Source organism: Saccopteryx bilineata, chromosome 2, assembly GCF_036850765.1.
Source record: "Saccopteryx bilineata isolate mSacBil1 chromosome 2, mSacBil1_pri_phased_curated, whole genome shotgun sequence".
NCBI lineage: Eukaryota > Metazoa > Chordata > Mammalia > Chiroptera > Emballonuridae > Saccopteryx > Saccopteryx bilineata.
The window spans coordinates 233620566-233632569 of record NC_089491.1 but is presented as its reverse complement, the minus strand read 5'-3'; the positions used below and the strand labels follow the sequence as shown (position 1 = coordinate 233632569).

Sequence of the window (12004 nt, the reverse complement as noted above, 5' to 3'; positions counted from 1 at the left end):
ATAAATGTACAGAGGCATCACTGGACTCATTGTACCCTGCTAGAGTGTTGGGAGCAAGAGCCCTGTGTAGACTCCCAAGTAGGGATGGTACATACAGAGTACATGAAGGGTCAGGTGGGACCTATCAGGAGAATGCTGACTTGCCAATATGTTGGTCAGTGATGAAACTCACCTTGAAGTGTTCCTATTTCCATTGCTATTAGAGAATAGGGACCCTCTGGTAAATTATGAGTAAGGTCTCAAGTAAAGCTGGAAAAATAGGACATTGAAAAAGTTATCAAGGGAATCAAGCCTCTTAATAGTTTTACTGGTTTTTAGCAAGGCAGCCATAGTAGAACAAAAGTCTTAGCAATGTATGTCTTTAGTACTCAGATTTCTTTTTTGGGATCAACTCTACTTTCTAATTAAACACAAAAACAGTCTAGAATAAAGAGAATGGATTTCTGCTTAGGGTGTGATGGTGTTAGTGCTTTGAGCATCAATTGTCATTGCTTTATTTATTTAGTGGTAGCTATCTGATTTAAAAATAAAAGTAAGGCCCTGACCAGTGGCAACTCAGAGGATAGAGCTTTGTCCTGGAGTGCCAAGGCTGCTGGCTGGATCTTGGGGTGACTGACTCAACCCTAAAATCACCAGTTCGAGCCACAGTAAGGGCATGTATGAGAAGCAACCAGTGGATGCTCAACTAAGTGGAACGGTGAGTTGATGTTTCTCTCTCTCTCTTTCTCTCCCTTCCTGTCTCAATAAATAAATAAGGAAGACCATTGTTTTTTCATTTAAATTAGGATCTGGAATAGACAGTGTAATAACAGGTTTATAATAAATACAGTATATTAAAACTGTATCAGCTTAAAATATTGGTGAAAGAGTAATAAATATTTTTTACTCAGTATCAGCACTCCAGAGAAATTAGCATGAGTTAAGTTCTTTGACACATTTGAAATTGTGATTTTTTTATTTTGCTTATCTTTATTTTCTGATTTTTAAAAAAACAAGCATGAAATGACAATAGTTTCAAAAGAAAGTTTTAAAAATAAGAAGTTGGTATTGCCTGACTGGTGGTGGCACAGAAGATAGAGCATTGATGCTGAGGTCCCAGGTTCAAAACCCGATGACATGTGCTTGAGTGTGGGCTCATCTGGCTTGAGCACAGGCTCACCAGCTTGAGTGTGGGGTTGCCACCTTGAGTATGGGATCATCAACATGATCCCAAGGTTGCTGGCTTGGCTTGAGTAACCCCTGTCCCCCGTCAAGTCACATATGAGAAGCAATCAATGAACAATTAACGTGACACAACTGTAAGTTGATACTTCTCATCTCTCTCCCTTTCTGTCTCTCTGTCTCTGCAAAAAAAAAAAAAAAAAAAGAAAGGAAAAGAAAAAACAAATTGGTATTGACTTAACTAATCTCTTAAATATCTATTAAAGGCTCAGTTTACGGCCTGACCTGTGGTGGCGCAGTGGATAAAGCGTCGACCTGGAAATGCTGAGGTTGTCGGTTCAAAGCCCTGGGCTTGCCTGGTCAAGGCACATATGGGAGTTGATGCTTCCTGCTCCTCCCCCTTTCTCTCTCTCTCTCCCCTCTCTCTCTAATAAAAGTAAATAAATAAAATCTAAAAAAAGTAAATAAGTAAAAAAAATTTTAAAAAGGCTTAGTTTACAATAAAGAGGAATGTTACAAAAATAATCTTAGAAATAAAAATTTGCATTATTGATTGTCATTAATATGTTCTGTATTCTTGTTTCCTTATTAATAGATTAAGAATTTAAAAAGGTTATTGTCTTCCCTAGCGTTTCTCTAAAACTCAGTTTCTTCTCAAGTTGATTTTTATTTTCCTGCCTTTTATTATCTATTTTTACCTTTGAGAAATACTTAACTTTGAGATTTAAAAATCTCTGCCTGACCAGGCAGTGGCGCAGTGGATAGAGCGTCGGACTGGGATACGGAAGGACCCAGGTTTGAGACCCCGAGGTCACCAGCTTGAGTGCGGGCTCATCTGGTTTGGGCAAAGCTCACCAGCTTGGACCCAAGGTCGCTGGCTCCAGCAAGGGGTTGCTTGGTCTGCTGAAGGCCCGTGGTCAAGGCACATGTGAGAAAGCAATCAATGAACAACTGAGGTGTTGCAACGTGCAATGAAAAACTAATGATTGATGCTTCTCATCTCTCTCCGTTCTTGTCTGTCTGTCCCTGTCTATCCCTCTCTCTGACTCACTCTCTGTCTCTAAAAAATAAATAAATAAATAAAATTTATAAAAAAAAAAATCTCTACAATGAGACCATGATCTCAATTAATTTATTTTATAAAAAAATTATAAAATTGAGTTTTCACATACTTTATGATTTCTTATTTTGCTTCTGTTGTTTCTACCCCTTGTAGTTCCTTCCTTCCTCCCTCCTTTCCTCTCTCTTCCTTCCTTCCTTCCTTCCTTCCTCTCTCTCTCTCTCTCTTTTTCTTTTTTTTTTGATGAGTTACTAAATAATGCTACTAAAAAGATTCTACTCTAGACCTCTCTACTTCATTATTTCATTATTAGTGTTCTAATTCAGAATCTAAATTCTTGCATTTATGTCTTCCTAACCAGTATTTTATTTCCTCCTGCTTCCTGTCCTACTTAAATATTTGGAACCCTTTGAATGTAAATGTTTATTAAAATGAACTTTAACTGGACTCCCTTTTAACATAAGTGAATGGAAGCAAAATTGAAGTTTTAACTCTTGATAGAAAGCAGGATTTTATATAGAAGTAGAATTGCTGCTAACTCGTTAAGGAAAACAGTACTTTTCTAATGCTTTTAATTGCAGTTCTCTGTTTGCAAAGAAAGGCATGGACCAGATGTATTTTTATTTATACAGTTGAGTTCTCAATAACAGTCAATGCCAGGGGATCTCATCCATTTTCTGGTGAGCTAAATGAGATTTTGATTGGTAAGAATGAACATCTTTTTTTCTGCCTAGAATTGACTCTTTAGCCTCTTCTGTATTAAATGAAGGCTACAAGCTCTGAGATGTACAAAACTTGATAAAAGATTCCACCTGACACAGCCAAGTGTTCATTTTTTATTTTTTGGTTTTAAATTATGCACTTTATTTGCATGGCAACATTGTATGTGCTAACAGTACCGAAAGCCAAGTTTTCTAGTCTCTTAACATTCTGTAGGACTTTGTTTTTGATCAAAAGGATACTGTATCTGTAGTCTTTCTTTATTCCTTTTGCTCTATTCTCTCCAGGGTCTCCCCCCAACCTTACCTCCCACAAAAACAGGGTGTCTGTCTCTTTCCTTTTCCTTCCCTCCTCCCTGTGACTTTTCTGAGGAGGTAAGATTTCTACTCTAACCTACCACTCTTCATATTTAAATGAAGGACATGGCAGATTGTGTGCTCATCTTGTTTTAGGGTAAAGTGAATTTTTACATTGAATGTTATTTATAACACTGAGTGTGATGTTTATAAATGGAGAAAAGTCTAAATGTTCATCTGTTGCCTACTAAAACAGGGTAGGTCTTAAGATTTGAGTATTTCTAGTTAAGCTCAGAAGAAGATGGCCAATATTAGACAGGAAATCCATTTTTCAATATCTTGGCAATCCCCGCATTTTTACTTTACAAATAGAGAAATTAAAATCCAGAAGAGAAGGTTTAATAGCACATCACAATAAAAGATTCACAGAAGTAATGATGGATGGCTTATTTGTAGTTATTCCCTCAACTTTAAAACTGCTGTATTATACTATAGTAGAAGGTGAGATGCAGCATGCACTCACATGCTCTCTCTCACACACACAGACCCATCTGCACATATGCCTTGCTCCCCATGCAGATCCCGTGCCGAGAGTCTCTGGGAAATAGATTCTTGACGTTTCTTCATTAATTCAAGAATGCGGTGGAAAGGTCACAAATTGAACACCCGTGAGCAGCTGCTTTGATGGTGAACTGCTGGTCCCTAGAGAGGCAGTGTTGCTCCCTCTCAGCCACATGAGCCTTAATGACTTCAGATACCTTGGTTTTCATTTACATCCTTATTTAAATACTTGGTAAAAAAAATAATTACACCGAGGTGTTTGATGAGATGAAATTTGATCTCAGCAGATGGAGGAAGGCTTCCCCTTTCATCAGCAGGGAAACCAAGTGTCATTTAAATGAAAATCTTCTGAAATCTCTTTATTTCTGTTTGTTGCTGGTATCTCTAAGGAAGTGCATCCATAAAAAAGGCAGGCATGGTGATACTGGGAAAGGATACCAATTGCAGAATTAATTGTCATCAGGAACAGCAAGAATTTTTCTCCCACCCCCATTTTTGTTACCATTTTCTGTGGCTTTTAAGTTTTGACTTGAAGTAATACACAAATGTGAGTTTGGAAATGGAAGTGTTTCAGCCAATGTTTTAGATCCAGTTCTGTGTGCTGGTAATAATACAGAATGCCAACCATCCTGACTTTTTTGGCCTTGTACTACGCCACAGCTTTAGCAAGGGGTCTAAAGGACAAGTAGTAGCATGTTCACCAGGCTGCCTCCCTAAGCTGATGAGGCACTTGAGTTTCTGCCGAAGCTAGCGTGGGTGGAGAGAATGGAAGCAGTTCCATCCACTGTTTCCATGGAAGCAACAGAAGATCCTTAGCACTTAGTGAAGAACAGGATTTCAAGGGAGGTGACTCTTTACAGGTACTTGCTGCTGAAAAATAATTTCCCTGCCAGAATATACTGTGAGTGCATTAGCCTGTCCTCACTCTTTAACGTTTATTTTACATTAACTTGCCAGGCAAGATCCTGAACAAACAGATCTGGATTGCCTGTGGAATTTTCCTGAGACTGTATGTAATCTGTGATCTGATAGTGGGAAGACCAGTAACCCTGACAGGCGAGGACTGCTGCTGCCCAGGGAGCATTTCAGGCTGTGGCGTCCATCATGTCTGAAAGAGCCATTTGTGTCTGGCCATATTGGCCACAGCAGGCTCAGTGGCAAGTCAGGAGGCGATTCAGGGGGCAGCATATTTCAGTGAAATGCTCTGTGGGGGCAATCTGGCAGCTCTATCATTTCTCTTACGGTGTGGGCTGGAGGGCCAGCTGTATTCTCTGCGGTGGGCGGGAGCGAAAGCAGCCAGCTGCGCTCTCTGCGGCTAGCAGCCAATGGAAGGTACCCAGCCCCCTGTGCAGCTCGCTGTGCAGCCCTGCTCAGCTGGAGCACTTGCTCCCTGAGGCCAGTGATAACTGGGCCTCCTGACATTCCTGTTAGCTCTTTGTTTTGGGAAAACCAGACTAGTCCAGGGGGATAGAGAGCAGATAAAAAAGAACAAACACAAATAGAGCAAAATAATGTATTTATTTAAAAATTTAAAAAGCTAAAAAAAAATAGGATTAGAGGAAAAGCACATATGCATAAGCTTATACAGGAATGATGCCCAATAGGATCAACAATGAATTTACACAGTACAGACCATACACATTCTTGTCCAGAAACACCCCAAGACTTTCCTGTGAGTGAGGGTTCACAAAAGTGACTTGGGAAACAGATATGCCTGTGGATGGATGCTTGTCTTTGTTTAGTTTCTTTGGACTGTTCTCAGCAGTCACTCTGAATACTACTGTGCAAATTGCCATGTCTCCTAAACATTTCTTTGGTGATTTGCTGAGATCCAGATGGGAACAAGCATTTTGAGACTGATTTCAGTATGTTTCAGTAGTTCAATGATCACTTTGTGTGTTTATTTATTTATTTGTTTGTTTGTTTTTGTACTTTTCCAAAGTGAGAAGGGGAAGGAGGCAGACTCCCGCATGCGCCAACTGGATCTGGCATGCCACCAGGGGGTGATGCTCTGACCCTCTGGGGTGTTGCTCCACTGCAGTCGGAGCTATTCTAGCACCTGAGGCAAAGGCCATGGAGCCATCCTCAGCGCCTGGGCCAACTTTGCTCCAATGGAACTTTGGCTGCCGGAGGGGAAGAGAGATAGAGAGGAAGGAGAGGGGGAAGGGTGGAGGAGCAGATGGACGCTTCTCCTGTGTGCCCTGGGTGGCAATCGAACCCTGGACTTCCACATGCCGGGCGGATGCTCCACCTCTAAGCCAACTGGCCAAAGCCTGTATATCTTTTGAAAACACATCTCTTATATGGTATGGGTCACACAATTCTACCTCCTCAAGGCCTTTTTGGCTCTATTTTTACTTTTAATTTTTTTTTTTTTTTGTATTTTTCTGAAGCTAGAAACGGGGAGAGACAGTCAGACAGACTCCTGCATGCGCCTGACCGGGATCCACCCGGCACGCCCACCAGGAGGCGATGCTCTGCCCCTCCGGGGGGTCGCTCTGTTGCGACCAGAGCCACTCTAGCGCCTGGGGCAGAGGCCAAGGAGCCATCCCCAGCGCCCGGGCCACCCCTGCTCCAATGGAGTCTTGGCTGAGGAAGGGGAAGAGAGAGACAGAGAGGAAGGAGAGGGGGAGGGGTGGAGAAGCAGATGGGCACTTCTCCTGTGTGCCCTGGCCGGGAATCGAACCCGGGACTTCTGCATGCCAGGCCAACGCTCTACCACTGAGCCAACTGGCCAGGGCCACTTTTATTTATTTTTTAAGATTTTATTTATTGATTTTAGAAAGAGAGAAAGGAGGGGAAGAGAGGTGAGGGAAGCATCAACTCATAGTTGCTTCCCGTATGTGCCTTGACCGGACAAGCCCAGGGCTTTGAACCGGCAACCTCAGCATTCCAGATCGACCCTTTATCCACTGCACCACCGCAGACCAGGCTCCATTTTTCCTCTTATCTAATATGTACTTATTCCTTGAGATTTCAGGTTTTATTGCCTCCCTACCCTCTTTGGGGACATGATTCCTCATGATTTCTTTTGGTCAACGTGGATCAAGGTGACACACTAGCAAATCATCTGATAAATTGAGGGCTCAGAAAGAGCTCAAAGGGCTGTGTTGACATAAGAAACATCCAAACCTATAGAGAATTTTTTTTGTTGTTGTATTTTTCTGAAGCTGGAAATGGGGAGGCAGTCAGACAGACTCCCGCATGCACCCAACTGGGATCCACCAGGCATGCCCACCAGGGGGTGATGCTCTGCCCATCTGGGGTGTCGCTCTGCTGCAACCTGAGCCATTCTAGCGCCTGAGGCAGAGGCCACAGAGCCATCCTCAGCGCCCGAGCCAACTTTGCTCCAATGGAGCCTTGGCTGCAGGAGGGAAAGAGAGAAACAGAGAGGAAGGAGAGGGGGAGGGGTGGAGAAGCAGATGGGCGCTTCTCCTGTGTGCCCTGGCCGGGAATTGAACCCAGGACTCCTGCACGCTAGGCCGATGCTCTACCACTGAGCCAACCGGCCAGAGCATAGAGAATTTTTATGAATTTATTTGAGCCAAACTCAGAACAATTGTCAGGAAGCAAAATTTCAATAGATTGAGAAAATGCTCTGGAGAATGGCAGTTTTAGTTTGTTTTGTACATTAGAATTGAAGGAGATGTAATGAAGATATGTGAAATCCACTGATGGTAGACTAAGGGGGCAAGAGAAAGCATAGTGAGGAAATACCTGGAGTTGGATAACAACAAAAAAGAAAAGACACATGCTTTTTTTTACATCTATGGGAACAGGATAGTTAATAATTAACAGTTATAGCACAGAGATATAGTATGAGGGGAAAAAAGATAACAATGAGGGGGTTCTGTAGTCTCCTGCTATGGTACAGAGGTGTCTGGAAAAGGAGATTATGCTGATATTTCAAAGGTCTGTTATCTTAGATGCACAAACACAACAGACAGGCTCACTTCAGGTAAAGATTGACTTTTGTCAAGAAGCTGCAGGTCAGGACTAGACTACCTGCCTTGACTTGCTTTTGTTAGGGATTTTTTATGTTCAGACCATCTGTGTCATTACTTTTTGTCTCTGAGTTTGTAGGGCCCTTCATGCTGGCTTCTGCTGCTGAGCTTGTCAGGTTTTATTTGTGACCCCTTTTTTGTCCATAGTTGGTAGTATTTAAGAGGCAATTGAATAGGTGACCACCCGGTAAGTAGGCTGGTATAAGAAATGATGTTCCTATTTCTTTTCTAGATATTTAATGCTACAAGAGAGCTATCTAACACTGCTGCCTATCAGTCTGTCCGCCTTCTCTCCGTGTCGCTCACTCAGGCAGAGCAGGAGCTAGAGGATCTTGCTGAGGTTGACTTGCAGTGGTCTCAGCCCACCTCAGGTAAGTGACTGCTAGAATTGTGCCATCTCTTATATAGAAAGTCAGTGCCCTGGGTAGAATCTGTAATCCTGAATTTGGTTCTTATCTACTTATTATTTGGTTTTCTATTTATTATGATTCAACTATCCTTTCTTCATTTCTTATTGATTCTCCACCTGTTCCTGATGGTAGCCATTCTGTAAGTTTACTCCCAAGACCACCGGTGAGTCTTCGTCCTTCCTATAAGCAGATGACTACTTGCAGCTTTGCTGAATACATTGAGGCCATTCAGTATGACCTCTACCAGCATCTCTCTTCACAGCCTTTTTTTGTGTGTGTATTTTTCCAAAGTGAGAAGTGGGGGGCGGCAGACAGACAGACTCCTGCATGTGCCCAACTGGGACCCACCTGGCATGCCCACCAGGGGACGATGTTTGGCCTATCTGGGGTGTTGCTCTGCTGAGGCAGAGGCCATGGAGCCATCCTCAGTGCCTGGGCCAACCTTGCTCCCATGGAGCCTTGGCTGTGGAAGGGGAAGAGAGAGACAGAGAGAAAGGAGAGGGGGAGGGGTGGAGAAGCAGATGGGTGCTTCTCCTGTATGCCCTGGCTGGGAATCGAACCCCGAACTTCCACATGCGGGCCGACGCTCTACCACTGAGCCAACCAGCCAGGACATACAGCTTTAATGCTCTGTTCTCTTCTTTTTTTTCTTCCTTTGTTTCTGGGTCTGAACACAACTGATTGGTGTCCTCCCATGGCCACCTCTGATGTGGGCTCTTACATCTTCAGGGCCTTCTTTACCCATCAGGCTCTGTTGTTTCACACCATTGTCCCTGCAGCAGGAAATCTTTATTTCCTACTACTCCCTGTGGCTCTGTGCTAGGCCACAAGGCGGAAGCAGTGAGCAAGACAGACACAGCCCCTATTCTCAAAGCTTAGCTTTTATTATAACAAAACGAATCAAAACTGAATGTAACAAACACCCTCACACAATGCCTTGCCTCTTTGTTAAACCTTTTTAGAACATCTTTTACTTTTTCTTCCTTTTCGTTGCCTTTCCATGTATTCACTCTTTAACCCTTTATAATCTGTCTTCTGCTTCCATCTCAACAGCTTATTCACCTCAAAGTGACTGCTGTTCTTCTAATTATACACTCTGGATACCTCTGCAGCATTTGACACTGCATACCACCCCCTTTAGGAACAGCACATTTCTCTTAGCTTGCATGCTACTTACTTCCTTTCCCTAGTCGTCTCCTCTGTCTTCTCCCTGCCTGTCTTTGCTTTCTTCAATGCCTTCCGCAAAATGTGGTCCCCTGTGCTCTTTCTAGTCCCCCCTTTTTTTGTCTGTACATGCTTTGCCTTGGTAGACTTGAATGCTCCTACATGTTCAAGTATTAATTAATTTAATACATATTTGAGTGCCCACGATGTTTGAAGCATGGCCTTGGTGCTGGGGGTATAGCAGTGAATAAAACAGGCAAGAACAGTTGGCCTCATGGAGCTTGCATTCTGGAGCAAGAGAATATAGAAAATGAGTGACAAAATTAATACATTTTACAGGAAGTATCTGACATTATTCAGTATGACACTATCTGAACTCTCCCTATATGAATTTAGGAACTAAATTTATTTTGGTAAATTTTTGGATGAATCTTTTGGTCTGTGAACTCGCACTAATTGAGCTATCACTTAGATTTGGATAATGTGTTTATACCTTGCTGTCACTTCCCTTTCACTCTCTGAACTCAGAACCAGATAAATTCTGGGGTATCAGGGATAGGTTAATGGTGATGTGTGCTAGTGAGACAAAATAAATAAAATACATCAAGGAAGCGGGGAGCAATAGGGACTCTTGGGGCTAGGACGGGTAGTGGTTTCTAGTTTAGAATGGCCATGGAAGTCCCAATGAGAAAGGCCACATCTCAGTAATAACCTGAAAGAGGTGAGCAATGCCGATACCTCAGGGAGAGCACAGTAGGCCAAGTCCTTCTCACATATCAAGTCTCTCCTGCCTCTTCCGTTGTCACATGTCTCTGTCTGTAGTGGGGAAGGTTTCCTGACTTTAAGGACTCATGTAATTAGAGTGTAATTCAGGACCATCTCCCATCTCAAGGCCCTTAACCCCAATCATATTTACAAAGTCCCTTTAGCCACAAAAGGTAACAGATTATTGGCATTAGCGTGTGGATATCTTTGGGGGACTATTCTGCCTGTCCACAATCTCATTTTCAAATGTTTTCAAGTAGCTTTTTATCTTTTTTACTCTTGGATATGACTCCACCTTTCCCTGCAGTCTTATTTTCCTTTTGTAACCTGTGTTCCAAACACTTTCAAAAATTTTTCCTGTTTTATTTGGCTTATATATTGTTTTCTGCCTAGAATGCCAACTCTGCTTATTAAACTTCTGTCTATCCTTCAAGGATTCCCCACCTCTCTCCCCATCCCTCTTAATTACCTTCCACTCGACTTGTGCATCAGTGCGTCCAGGTTTATACCAGCCACCCATAGGCACCCAGCACCAGCCAACAAACATCTCTGACATTTTGTTAGGTCCAGACACCGAATAGGGTGAACTAAACTTATAGTTTAGAGCAGTGGTCCCCAACCTTTTTTGGGCCACGAACCGATTTAATGTCAAAATATTTTCACCGACCGGCCTTTAGGGTGGGACGGATAAATGTATCACGTGACCGACACAAGCGTCAAGAGTGAGTCTTAGACGGATATAACAGAGAGAATCTGGTCATTTTTAAAAATAAAACATCGTTCAGACTTAAATATAAATAAAACGGAAATAATGTAAGTTATTTATTCTTTCTCTGCAGACCGGTACCAAATGGCCCACGGACCGGTACCAGTCTGTGGCCTGGGGGTTGGGGACCACTGGTTTAGAGTATTATGGAAACACCAAGAGGAGGTCAGTCTTTATTAGACTTTTTATGCCTTTCATTTCTTCCTTCCCTTCCCTTCTCTTCTCTTCTCTTCTCTTCTCTTCTCTTCTCTTCTCTTCTCTTCTCTTCTTTTCTCTTTTCTTCTCTTCTCTTTCCTTCCCTTCCCTTCCCTTTCCTTTCCTTTCCTTCCTTTCCTCCCTCTCTCCCTCCCTCTCTCCCTCCCTCCCTCCCTCCCTCCCTCCCTCCCTCCTTCCCCCCTCCCTCCCTTCCCCTCTCTCTCTCTCTCTCTTTCTTTCTTTCTTTCTTTCATATATATATTTTTTTTTTTTGGAGAGAGAGGAAAAGGAACAGACAGGGACAAGCAGACAGGAAGAGAGAGAGAAGCATAAACTCAGAGTTGCATCACCTCAGTTGTTCATTGATTGCTTTCTCATATGTGCCTTGACAGGGGGCTCCAGCTAAACCAGTAACCCCTTGCTAAGGCCAGTGACCCTGGTCTCAAACCAGTGATTTTGGGCTCAAGCCAGCGACCATGGGCCATATCTATGATCCCATGCTCAAGATGGTGACCCCGCACTCAAGTTGGATGAGCCTGTGATCACGCCAACTACCTTGGGGTTTTGAACCTAGGTCTTCAGCATCCCAGGTCGACACTCTATCCACTGTGCCACTACCTTTCATTTCATATTTGTTATTTTTCTGTTAAAACCCCTTAGTATATATGTTAATAGCTCTTGAGGCACATAACCATATTTTGTCTTATATTTTATTAAGCTGAATAGATGTTTTATTTTGTAGAATGTAAGAGGAGAGGTTCCATGTTTCTGTCTTTCTTTTTATTTATAGTACTCCCACCATCTAGAAATGCCTGGCACCTAGTAGGTGCTCTATCAGTTTTTTTTCTTTTGTTTTTTGGTTTTTTTATTATTATTTTATTATTTTATTTATTTATTATTTT

The 12004-nt window shown here is 42.6% G+C and overlaps 1 protein-coding gene across 2 annotated transcripts in view; it reads left to right on the top strand.

The window, feature by feature from the left end:
- SIAE (sialic acid acetylesterase) overlaps nucleotides 1-12004 on the top strand; it is a 53656-nt gene that overhangs the window by 17267 nt on the left and 24385 nt on the right. For both annotated transcript variants that reach the window (XM_066259599.1, XM_066259598.1), the window contains exon 4: nucleotides 8035-8173. In XM_066259599.1, the coding sequence (XP_066115696.1) occupies nucleotides 8035-8173 (139 nt within the window). The remainder of the gene's footprint in view (nucleotides 1-8034; nucleotides 8174-12004) is intronic.